The 12047-nt window shown below is 48.2% G+C and overlaps 1 protein-coding gene across 2 annotated transcripts in view; it reads right to left on the bottom strand.

Annotated features, from left to right (window-relative positions):
• Positions 1-378: 378 nt before the first annotated feature.
• Positions 379-12047, bottom strand: part of PODXL2 (podocalyxin like 2) — a 39373-nt gene continuing 27704 nt past the window's right edge. For both annotated transcript variants that reach the window (XM_082264732.1, XM_082264731.1), the window contains exons 6-9: positions 11054-11210; positions 10873-10934; positions 9639-9818; positions 379-1040 (exon numbers count right to left, since the gene is read on the bottom strand). In XM_082264732.1, coding sequence (XP_082120858.1) covers positions 846-1040; positions 9639-9818; positions 10873-10934; positions 11054-11210 — 594 coding nt within the window. In that variant the 3' untranslated portion in view covers positions 379-845. The remainder of the gene's footprint in view (positions 1041-9638; positions 9819-10872; positions 10935-11053; positions 11211-12047) is intronic.

The raw sequence follows: 12047 nt of genomic DNA on the forward strand, positions 1-12047 counted from the left end.
AATGTTCTAAAGATGATGGTGCAATGGACCCCCTAGGGGTGTAAGCTACACTGTAGCATGCTGCTGCCATTAACAGAGCGCCACTGTTGCACTTGCATGAGCAATAATGGCTTCACATAGCTTACATCATATAGCATATTGGCCTTACCATCACTCAACAGGTCTTCTGCAATTGCATACAGATTACTGCTGCATCTACAAATGGTCCATGTAGTTTAGGCTTGTGGGTGCAAAGGCCAAAAAGCTGTTTACAGCATTGAAGCAGACCTGCTCACCACCTACGTGTTGGCCCTCATAGGTAAAAAATAATCCCTCAGACCAGGAAACCCTTTTGTAGCTACCCTGTACCCTGTTTTTTTTTTTTCTCTTTTTTTTTCATTTTTCAGAATTTGCCCAGCGGACTTGGTACCAAGCTGTAAGGACACAAACTACATACGGTTGGCATAGCAAGGCAGAACAATGGAGGCGGTCTGTGCGTTTAAAAGCGATCCCAGTCCTACATCGCCACAAGGGAGAAAATGTACAATGCCTAATCTAAAACAACGCTCTGTCTAGCCAAGGCTGCTCTGGAAAAGGGCTGGCAGATAGTATTACGCTGGTGAGCCGACTCTGAATTTAATCTTTGGAAGAGTAAAGTGCAATCATATTAAACACTGTAAACCGCGGACCAGCTTATGAGTAGTCACTGACACTGTGTGCTCTATCTAGACTTCTGTGCTGCTACAGATCGACAAACTCCATTTTTTTAGTTAGTCCCAGAATCTGGGGTTTGGTAAAAGGATGCATCCTGAAGGTGCCCAACGGCCAATGAAAGTTCTGCCTACAGACCGGGCTGTTGGTGATCTTTATAAGTGGGTGTCCTCCTCCATAGCCTCATTCTCTTCTTTCTCAGGCTTGTTAATTAGGGTTTCCCAGCCATCTGCCTGGTGTGCGGTGCCACCGTTGATGCTCGCCTTCTTCTCTTGCATCTCCGACTGTCCATCCATCGCCACATCTAGAGTGGGATTATCGTGGCAGCCATTCTCCACAAAATGCAGCTCCTTGGAAAGACATTAAAGAGGAACATGGAATAAATAAAAAAGATGACTTAGGCTGTATCCATATATTACAGGTCTTCTACAGATACTGGTGTCTAGTGGGCTATTTAAACTTGCAATCGATCATTACTAATCCTAAATTTGAGTTCCTGCAATTCCCAGTCCTGAACCCTATGTTGACCTGGATAATGACCCGGCTTTCAACAGACCTGCTTCTGGATTATCCTTGTCAGTTTATGTTTGCTGCCCATCTCAGTTATCAACCCTGGCTTAGACTTCTGACCAAGATTTTGCCTATTGGCGCTCAACTGCAGCAGCATTGCAGATGGAAGGGAAGTCAAGAGTAACATGGTTCCCCTAAGGTTTCCTGGGTCACTAGGGAAGCTACCAGATTTGGATGCTTCCACCCCATATGGCTCTGGCAGCCATCTTGGGCCAGTTAGAACCTATCTAGGCTTAGTGCACATTTCGGGTGTTGGTAGTGTAGGGACAAGTCTCCGATTTGACAGGGACAGTGATTAGCATCAGGGAGAAATTCCAGACCAGGGAAAGGATAGAGACAGGCCATGCCTCCTGGACACCTTCCCATTTGGGTCTGGACCAGCCAAGCCACATTCCGCCCCTCAAGACAGATGCTGTCGGCACGCCTGAGACCTGGTCTGCTACCCATTGCTGTTGCATTCTGTGAGTGTTCTCAGTCGGGCACCTTCCCGCTGGGATTGTTGTGAATTGTTGAACATTACATTAATACAAGTTCTATTTTCTGAAACTGGACTCGCAAGTGTCTACTAAAGCTGCACCATCCTGCACTTGCCCATGATGCCAACCTTAGCCCATTTCTGACCTTGATTCCGCCTATGACTTGGTACCTTCCTGGTTATGTGTTACTGAACCTGGCTTATGATCTCACTCCACTCATTATTGAACTTGGTGTATCCTGGGTATCCTATCCACTATACTTCTGTTAGTCTAAAACCAATGCTCCTAAGTTCCCCTCTTCAGTTCCAATCTACTGGTACTTGTGCCACCAACCTTGCAGACCCTGTCTCAAATTCCAAGGGTGCTTGGATGGGAATTGTGCAAAAGGCCATGCTCGCCATCTCGGGCTTCTCACACAGGTACATGCCAGTGTCAGATTTAGGTACCATTTCCAGAGCTGCAAATCTTTGATTTTTAACATTTGTACAAAAGAAAACATATGATTTGATGTATTTATATATTTGTGTAAGTGTGTGGTTCGCCTGTAAAGTCCCTTAAAATACTGTGTTTGCTACCTATATACAGTTGATTGAGATGTGGTGCTTTTATCCCAGGGGCTGGTTTAAACTAACATTTTGTATCAATGCTGGCAGGAAAACCAAGAGTTTTGTTTATTGTCTGTTTAAGCCATTTTTTTCTCTGACAAGAAGAGAGTACAATTGACTGACTACACATACACTATCCCTGAGAAATCGTTTCCGCACAGATGCACTATGGCAAATATATTGGAAGATGTACACACCCTTTGACATTTGTAAAATTTTCATGTTAGTGTATTGCTAGTATGCCCAGCTGAATGCGCCCACTCTAGCAGGGCCGGCCCTACTATGGGTCCCACTGGACCCAGGCAGAACTTTGAGAAGGGCGGCAAATTGCCGCCCAAGATTTTCTTTTCAGCAGTTTTTTGTGTCATCAATTTTTGGCATCACGGGCAGCATTTCCCCATCTCATACTGCCGCCTGTAGTGCAAACTGATGAGTATGAGGAGGCGGAGTGTCCATCTCACACAGGGCAGGCTGGATCTCCTAGGGTGGTGCTCACGGCAGACACAGGAGTGACAGGAGGACTGAGGACAGACAGCGGGTGTTTGGTGGACCTGTCTAGTGGTAAGTTATGGAAGAAGAATTGGGGGGGGGGGGGTAGGGCAGCATTTCAGTCTTGGTCCAGCCCTGCACCCTAACTTACTGTAAATGGCATAGGCTACATCCGGACATTGAAGGTATTATTTGTTCACTAAAATGTGGTAGCAGTGTCTGCCTTCTACCACTAGAGGGAGTGTCTCTGTATAGAATCATTGAGATTCCGCAGCATATAAAGATAAAGCTTACTCCATCATATTGCAGGATGTATATGTACAGTAGAATAATAACTACTGATCAAGGTCTGGCAGAGGCGAGGGTGTCTAGTTTCATCAATGCTTTAACCACTTCAATACAGGGCAGTTACACCCCCTTCCAGCCTAGGCCAATTTTCAGCTTTTAGCACGGTTGCATTGTGAATGACAATTGCGCGGTCATGCAACACTGTACCTAAACCAAATTTATGTAATTTTTTTCCCACAAATAAAGCTTTCTTTTGGTGGTATTTGATCACCTGCAAGGTTTCTTTGTGCTACACAAATAAAAAAAAAACTAAAAGTTTGAAAAAAAAAAAAGTTTTTTGTTTATGTTATAAAATTTTGTAAATAGATACGTTTTTTCCTGCACTGATGAGCACTGATGAGGCTGCACTGACATGCACTGATGAGGAGGCACTGATGGGGTGGCACTAATATGCAGCACTGATAGGCGGCACTAATATGCAGCACTGATATGGAGCATTGGTGGGCACTGATAGGCGGCACTGATGGGCGGCACTGGTGGGCAATAATGGGAACTGATAGATGGCAATGATGGGCACTGGTGGGCAGCACTGATAGGTGGCAATGGTGGGCAGCACTGATGGGGAGGACATTAATGGCAGGCTCCCTGTGCCATGATTGCCATCCCTGGTGGCCATGGTGGGCATCCCTGGTGGTCATGGGTGGGCATCCCTGGTGGCTCTAGTGGCACCCCCCAAGGGTCTGCACTGGTAATCAATGCTCTGATTACCAACACAGACCCCCTCCCCCCCTGTCAGGAGAGCCGCAGATCGGCTCTCTTATACTCAGGCACGAACTGAGGAAAGCCGATCAATGGCTCTTCCTATTTACTATGTGACCAGCTGTGATTGGACACAGCTGGTCACATGGTAAAGAGCCCCCGAGATCGGAGATGCAGTGTGTGTCACTCTGACACAACGCAGCACCGATCGCCGCTCTGCGCGTCGCATTATCCTGCTTGATGTCATATGACGGTGGGTCAGGATAATGCAACCACCTTCCTGCCGTCAATTGCCTATAGGGCGGGAAGTGGTTAAAGTAGCTGTAAACCTTAGACATTAAATATGAACAAAACATATCCATCTATAGTGTGTACTTGTCTCAATCCAGAGCACTATAGTGTCATTTCTGTCTGCTGCCTTGTTTCTCAGCTATCAGCATGAATCACTTCTTCTGTTTTCCAGACACCAAGAGAAAAAAAAAAGTGACAGGGGAGGGACCTCCAGCACACAGCCTGTGATTGACAGCCTCAGCTGTGTTCCTGTTTGCTGTATGAAGGGGGGTGTGTCCCTTCTCTCCAATCAGCTCTTAGAGCTTTCCTCACTGAGCTCTGCAGAGTGAAACTTTTAGCTCCCCAACCTCTGTTTTCTGACAGCTCAGACAAGCTTCATAAATTCTGGACTCAGTGGCGTCACTAGGGGGGTGCAGGGGGCGCACCCGGGTGATACCTGTGGGCAGCAGCCCCGCACCCCTACACTGATCTGCGTCTATCGCTGGCTGTCTCTCTGTCTCACACAGCGGAGGGGACCAAAGCCGCCTCCCCCTCCCAGCGGTTTACATCTACACAGAAGGAGGGACACCGCTGAGCATGTTCCGCGCTGATATGAGGTATGTACATTGTAATGTAAATAGACAGAGGAGGGGGACAGTAACCAATAAGGGGGGCGAGTTAAAAAAAAGGATGGAGGAGTGATTGGGGGGGGGGGTTAAGAGGATATGTGCTGGGGGGTACTGTCGGAGGGGAGAGGAAGGTCATATGCTAGAGATGGGGGTTGGATTTGAAATCTAACCCTCCAAAAGAGCACAAGCCCTCTCCACTCCCATAGCGCCCCCCAGCACATATAGAAAACCCTCACCTCCCTACTAGCACAAGTGGAGAGGGGGGTCTGCATTGAGGGGAGTCTATACAGATGGAAGGGGGGGTTTATACTGAGGGCGGGGTTTATACTGATGGAGGGGGTCTGTACTGATGGAAGGGGGGGTCTGCGCTGATGAAGGGGGTCTGCACTGAGAGGGGTCTGTACTAATGGAGGGGGGTCTGTACTGAGAGGAGAGTGGTCTGTACTGATGGAGAGGGGTCTATACTGAAGGGGGGTGGGATCTGTACTGATGAAGGGGGGTCTGTACTGAGAGGGGAGGTCTATACTGATAGAGGGAAGTCTGTACTGAGAGAGGGGGTCTGTACTGAGGGGGTCTACACTGATGGAGGGGGGGTCTATACTATGGGAGGGGGTCTGTACTTAGTGGGGTGGGGGTGTACTGAGGGAGGGGGGTCTGTACTTAGTGGGGGTCTATAATGATGGAAGGAGGGGTCTGCACTTATGGAGGGGGTCTGTACTGATGGAGGGGGGGGTCTGCACTCAGGGAGGAGGGTTTTCACTGAGGGGAGGGGGGTCTGTTCTGATGGAGAGGGGACTATACTGATGTAAGGGGGGAAGTCTGCACTGGGGGGAGGGTCTGTACTGATAGTGAGGGGTCTGTACTGATGGAAGTGGGAGTCTATACTGAGGGGAGGGTTTGCACTGATGTAGGGGGGTCTGCACTGAGGGAGGGGGTCTGCACTGATAAAGGGTCTGCACTGAGGGGGGGTCTATACTGATGAAGGGGGGGTCTGCACTGAGGGGAGGGGGGTCTGCACTGAGGGGAGGGGGGTCTGTAGTGATGGAAGGGAGATCTGCACTGATGGAGGGAGGACTGCACTGATGCAGGAGGGACTGCACTGATGGATAGGGGTCTGTACTGAGGGAGAGGGGTCTATAGTGTGGGAGGGTGTCTGTACTTAGTGAGGGGAGTCTGTACTGAGGGAGGGGGATCTATACTGTGGGAGGGGGGTCTGTCCTTAGTGGGGGGTCTATACTGAGGAAGGAGGGTCTGTACTGAGGGGGGTCTGCACTGATGGAGAGGGGTCTATACTGATCAAGGGGGGGGGTCTGCACTTAGTGGGGGGGGGGGTCTATACTAAAGGAGGGGGGTCTGTACTGGGGGGAGGCTAGTCACTTCACTGGGTTTACTGTATGTACAACTACTTTTTAGTAACAAAAAGATGTGAGCAATGGAAACCCCTAATACAATTTAATTTGTGGTTGGGCTCATAAAGGAAAATTTTGTTTTGTCCTTGCAGAGGAAACAAACAGAATTATTTTACTGCACATACTTACCTTTCTTTCCCTCTCCCACCACTGCTTTCAAACATTCGAAATCAAGGAGAGTAACCTCCAAATTGGAACACCCTCCCCTTCTCCATGTTCCAGTGTTAGAGCAGTCAACTCCCAAACATCGCTACTTTCATAGGAGGAAATGGAGGGAGTCGCATGCTCCCGCATACACATGTTGCACCCTCCTAGATAGGCTGCTAGCTAGGTTAAGCAAATTCAGTTCTTTGGCTCCCCTGTAATCAGTGGAGCAGCTTTGGGCTGTTCTGGGTTTTACTGGTTGCAGGTTTGACTACTTCCTGCCTTCTGGAGGATTCTGGAATGTAGTGGGCTGGGAGAGTCAAATTTGCCGCCTGAATATTTATGTGGCCCCAGCCAATCTCTGGGGGAGGATGCTCAGTAGGTGGCTGAGGAGAGGATAAATAGTCTGAGGCTTGAGGCAGCCCTGTTCTTGTCCAGGAGGAGAAGTCCCCATCCTGAAGGGTTCTCCTGGCCTTCTGCGCAGTCCAGCTGCACTTCTACACTTGATCATTGAGGTCCCAGCTATGCTACAGCCGGGAGACCTATTCTACTGAACCTTACCGATTGAGGGATTCCACTAAGGATCTGGTCTGCAGAGTTCATGAGAGAAATGGCCGGCTGATAATTGTAAGGAGGCATCCAAGTATCTAAGGTCATTTGTGAGTACTTGTGTTTGAGACCTTAGTGACTGTGTGCTGCTACTATCCCTTGTGCATCAGTGCCAGCTCTTGCTAAAATGTCGACATTTCCTGAGGTGTCCCAGTATAGCCCAGTCCCTTTATTGCTGCTGCAAGGACCAAGCTGAGAAGCTTTAGGAAAGACAAAGTGTCCTTGTGTTCTGTATTGTGCTACTGGAGTATCCCACAGCCTCCTTGGTCCCCATCCAGGGCCACCGATAGGGGGGTACCACCAGGCCTCCTGGACAGCAGGGGGATCAGTGCCGCAGGACGGGATGACAATTACAGAACAATGCACTTTGTCCAGAGCGGGGACAAGTTAATCCAGCGCACAGGGCAAGGATGCCAAACTGCTACCCCTCCCCTTCCCTTAGGGTTAGGGTCAAGGTGCCCCTCCTATCCCTGCAATAAACCATTGCGCCCATCGCAACCGCCCCTCCTCTGCCCACCCCTTGTCCCGGCCCTGACTGTGTCTGTGTCTGTGTCTCTCTCTCCAGCAACTGAAAGCAGGTTTCTACCCCTCTTCCTGTCCATGGCTTTAAGCTGCTGGAGTGACAGACACAGTGCATCACTCTGTAATTGTCTCCCATCCCCCCCTCCCTCTGCTGCCTACATCAGATCCCCCCCCCCCCCGTGTTCTCCTGTGCCCAGTCTGCCCCCCCCTCCTTCGGCGCTTCAGGCTTTCCTCTCCCACCGGCTCCTGCAGGTACATGGGCGGGTGGAGAGTGGGGGAAGGGGCCACTAAATATGTAATTTACCAGCCCCTTCCTTTTCTGAATTGGACACAGTGAGTGATCGGTACTGATTGCTCCTGTGTCCATTCATAACTGAGCAGAGTAAAATGTGTGCCTCCGTCTCCTGTTCATTTATTTTCAGTGCAGCTGAGACGACAAAGAAAGGAACTGAAAAATCTATTTTTACAATTGTAAATAAAAAAAAAAAAATAAACATTGGGAAGATTATTTTTAAAAAGTTTATTTTTTGTAATTTGGGGGAGCCTTGTCAGTTATGCAGTACGGGGCCCTGTGATTTCTAACGGCAGCCCTGTCCCCATCCAAGTTTCTTCAGCAATAAATATAAAAAAAAGATACCCCTAGACCAGCCTTTCTCAACCATTCCAACACAGAGGAACTCTTGAAATAATTTTCAGGTCTCAGGGAACCCCCGGCTAAAAATGAATATATTTACTACTCATGATACATTAGTGTGATGGTCAGTGAGATGAACACTTGTGGACATTGGGAAGAATTACCTTCTTCCAGATAGCTAAAAAGATCAATGGTGTCAGGGGAACTTATCTGAAAGGCAGAAATTGCTCATTGCTCAAGGAACCCCTAGCAACCTCTGGAGGAACCCTGGTTGAGAAGCACTGCCTTAGACTGTTCATTGAACCAGAAGAGTGATTGGAGCGGTGTGCCTGGTAGGGATCGACCGATTATCGGAAAAGCCGATATATCGAGGGCCGATATGCACTTTCCTTGATATATCGGAATCGGCCACCAAGTTGACCGATATTGCCAATACTTCGGAAAGTGCTTGTACCGGAGTGATGCCTGCAGCTAGAGGCATCATCCTGGTACCGGCGTCCATAGCCGACGGTCGGCTGTCTTGTAATGACAACCGATGCGGCTGAGAAGCCGCTCGGCTGTCATTACAAGGAGCGGGAGGGGACGTTCCCCCCCTCCCATGGCTCGCCTGGGTCTCCCGTCCCACCGGGAGACCCGGGCATCCAGCCTGCACGGCAGCCGAAGACCCGATCAAAGCCTCATTCGGCTCTGATTGGGTCTCCATGCAAAAACCCGGAAGTGATGTCATGACATCACTTCCGGGTACTTGGCGCCAGATCCCAAAAAATGACAGCATTCAAAACAGCCAAACTTGGCGTTTTGAATGCTTTTAAGTGCAGAGGTGGGGTTTGGGGTCTTTTAGACCCCCAGATCCCTCCACAAGAGTGCCTGTCAAGTGATAAAAAAATGTTTTTTTAAATGTACAAAAATATCGACCCATATCGGCCGATACCGATATTTAATGGCCAAAATATCAGTATCGGCAACAAAAAAACGATCGGCCGATCACTAGTGCCTGGGTGCTGATAACGAGTTTGGGAAAAGAATTTGGGACTACTCAGTGGGCTGGTCCGATTGATACTACAATAAACAAAATGGAATGGAAGGCGCACGCACCTAGTGCATTACCAAAAAACATTTATTGAATAGTAGGGTCAATAAAAAATGGGTACTCGCAGAATGGCAAATAATAGCAGGTCATAAAAAAACACACAATGCTGAACAGTGTGGACACACATGAGCCACATTCATATTGCAGGGTATACAGCTGACGGGTTTCGGGGGCGCACCCCCATCCTCAGAGCTAAGCTACTCAGCGGGCCCTTTCGGGAGTGAGCGCTACACACAGAAGTACCAGTTCTATAGCCTCAATACTTTAACACAAATCGATGTGATTACTTACACCAAACTGATTTAGTTTACAAATTTATCTAATTGAAAACATTTCCTTTAAAAGATGCAAAACAACTATGTACGAGTTATCCAAAAGTGGAAAGCCCCTTTAAATTCCTTCTTCCCATTGGTCTACAGAAGTGAAATCAAATTGTAAATAAAAATGAACTCACCATGTTTTTCAGTTTGGGCAGACGCCTTTGCCAGCAGATGTAAATTAGCCCGGCGACAATAATCATGACGCACACGGAACCGATAATGACCAAAACAATAAAGAGTTTGCCGTAATCGCTCCGGGGTGGACTGGGGCGCGACTGGCAGCTGACCGTGCTGGAGTAACTTTCAATCCCGATCTGTAAAGAAGTGAAGAACACTAGTTCTATAAGACAAGGGTTTCTTAAAGCTGAAGTTTAATCTGCTCACATTTATCCTTCCCCGGTTCCCCTTCTTCAACATATTAATGACATTTTAAATAAAACCTTTCAATTTTCATAATATGTCTCATTTTAGATCCAGTGATGTCACCACTGAATAGTTGCCAACATTTGAAAAAAATTTCCAGGGATACTTTGCAGCACAGCTATCAATTACTGACCACACCCACTTCCCTGAAGCTCCGCCCACTCCACATAATTATTTTCCGCCTACTTATCATCAGATTATAGAGTCTACTCAATAAAGAGAGAATTACAGGAAATTGAAAAGGGAATTTTAAACTTAAGGCCAAAGTAGCAGAGTTGGAATAATTCTCCCATTCAGCTGCACTACTTCTGCCTAAAGTTTAAAATTCTCATCACAATTCCCTGCAATTCTAAAGTGTGAAATGTGCTCAGGTGTGACCGTACAAAAAATGTAAATATAAATAAAGTGCAAAGTGTAAATAAGTACATTAAGTAAGCAAGTGCAAAGTGTAAATAAATACATTCCCGGGACAATGTAAATTACCCAGGACAGGCTCCTTTTTGCCGGGACTGTCCCGGCAAAAACGGGACAGTTGGCAAGTATGCCACTGGGCCTCTGTTCTTCTCCATACAATGCAAGCAAATCATGGCTGGCGGGAGGGGCCAGCTGTATATAGCTTCCTGCCTCAGTATTTCTCTCAAGAGCCCTCAGCGCTTATACAAGCCGTGGGATGGCTCTTGGGAGGAGGTATGTATACAGTATATCAAAATGTCTTGATGGGTGGATGTCAGTCTGGAGGAGGCAGGCTATTTGCATGCGGACCACCCTAGGTAATGCCCACATGTGATGCTGAGCGTCCATGATTGAAAGAACTAAAATCCAATGAATGAACGGGGCGGGCCACGGACAGTCAAAGTGATAGATTTTTTTCACGAGAAAGCTCTGATCTCAAGAGTCCAACCTGAGGTAGCCCATGGGCATCAATTGGTTGTATGCACTACTGACCTCTGCAAGGCTTCGCTTTATGTCGCCCAGCGCCATGAAGACGTCTTTAGCAGGGACCACACCTTGAAAAATAAAATTAGATACAAAGGGTTAGACCAGATGCAGAAAGGAACTATTACCCACCATGTCTGGACACTGATGCCTGAGCACACATGGTGGCTTGAAGCTTGGAGTGACTTACGTTCCTCCTCTGTGACCGTCATTAGCAGGTGATTGTCATTCTCATTAGGCTTGCTTAGGAAGATCACCCAGTCCCTCTGGGGTGGCTCTGTCTTCCAAGAGAGTGCCCCCTCCAGGAGAGAAAGGAGCTGTTGCCCCTTCCTCCATCTGAACTCTTCCTGTAGAAATAAAAAGAATCTCCAATTAAAAAAAAAATGGAGAAATGGTAGACAAGGTGACCCTGTAAAATCTAAACTCTGGTTACTATCTTTGCACCTTACCTCTGGCCACATGCCCCCATGCCTGAAACATGGCAGGCAGGGCCAGGCTGGTCCAAGACGAAGGCAGAGGCAGTTGCCTTTGGCACTGGAGCAAAAGGGGGAGCCAAAAGGACCGGAACTGCTGCCGAAGTAGCTAAAGGCTCATGAAAGGGGGTGCAATTTGACCTCTGCACAGTAGTAATCAGGTTAGCAAAGGAAGGGAGAGGAAGCTGATTGGTTGCCATGCACAGCTGCTTCAGATTCTGTCTGCTCAAGTTTTTATAGTTTCCCCATTTGTATCTTATATACAACCACATGAGTTTTGACATCTGTATTATCTAGTTTGTACAGATTGCAATCAGGGGCGTACCTACAGGGGTCACAATTGCGACCCAGCCCCATGCTCCAGGGGGCCCCCTGTACACCTGTAAAAGAGGAGTGGTAAGGGCGGCTGCATATAGAGGAATAGATCTCTCCATTTTCCCCCTGCTGAATGCCTGTGAGAGGGAGAGGAGGAGCTTATATGCAGCGGCCCCGGCCACTCCTCCTATCCAGCTTCCATCTGCTGCCTCCCTTGTGCTCGCCAACCCCCCTGTGCTCTTTCCTGCCCCCCTCATACCCTGCACTTCTGCCAGGTTCCCCCCTCTCCCACCAGCTGCTGCAGGATATCTGTCAGGATGGAGAGCATGGAAGGGGCCGGTAATTATATAATTTACTTGCCCCATCCTTTTCTGAATGGAGAGTCAGTGATCCGTA

This window comes from Pelophylax lessonae (assembly GCF_965119305.1).
Source record: "Pelophylax lessonae genome assembly, chromosome: 8".
NCBI lineage: Eukaryota > Metazoa > Chordata > Amphibia > Anura > Ranidae > Pelophylax > Pelophylax lessonae.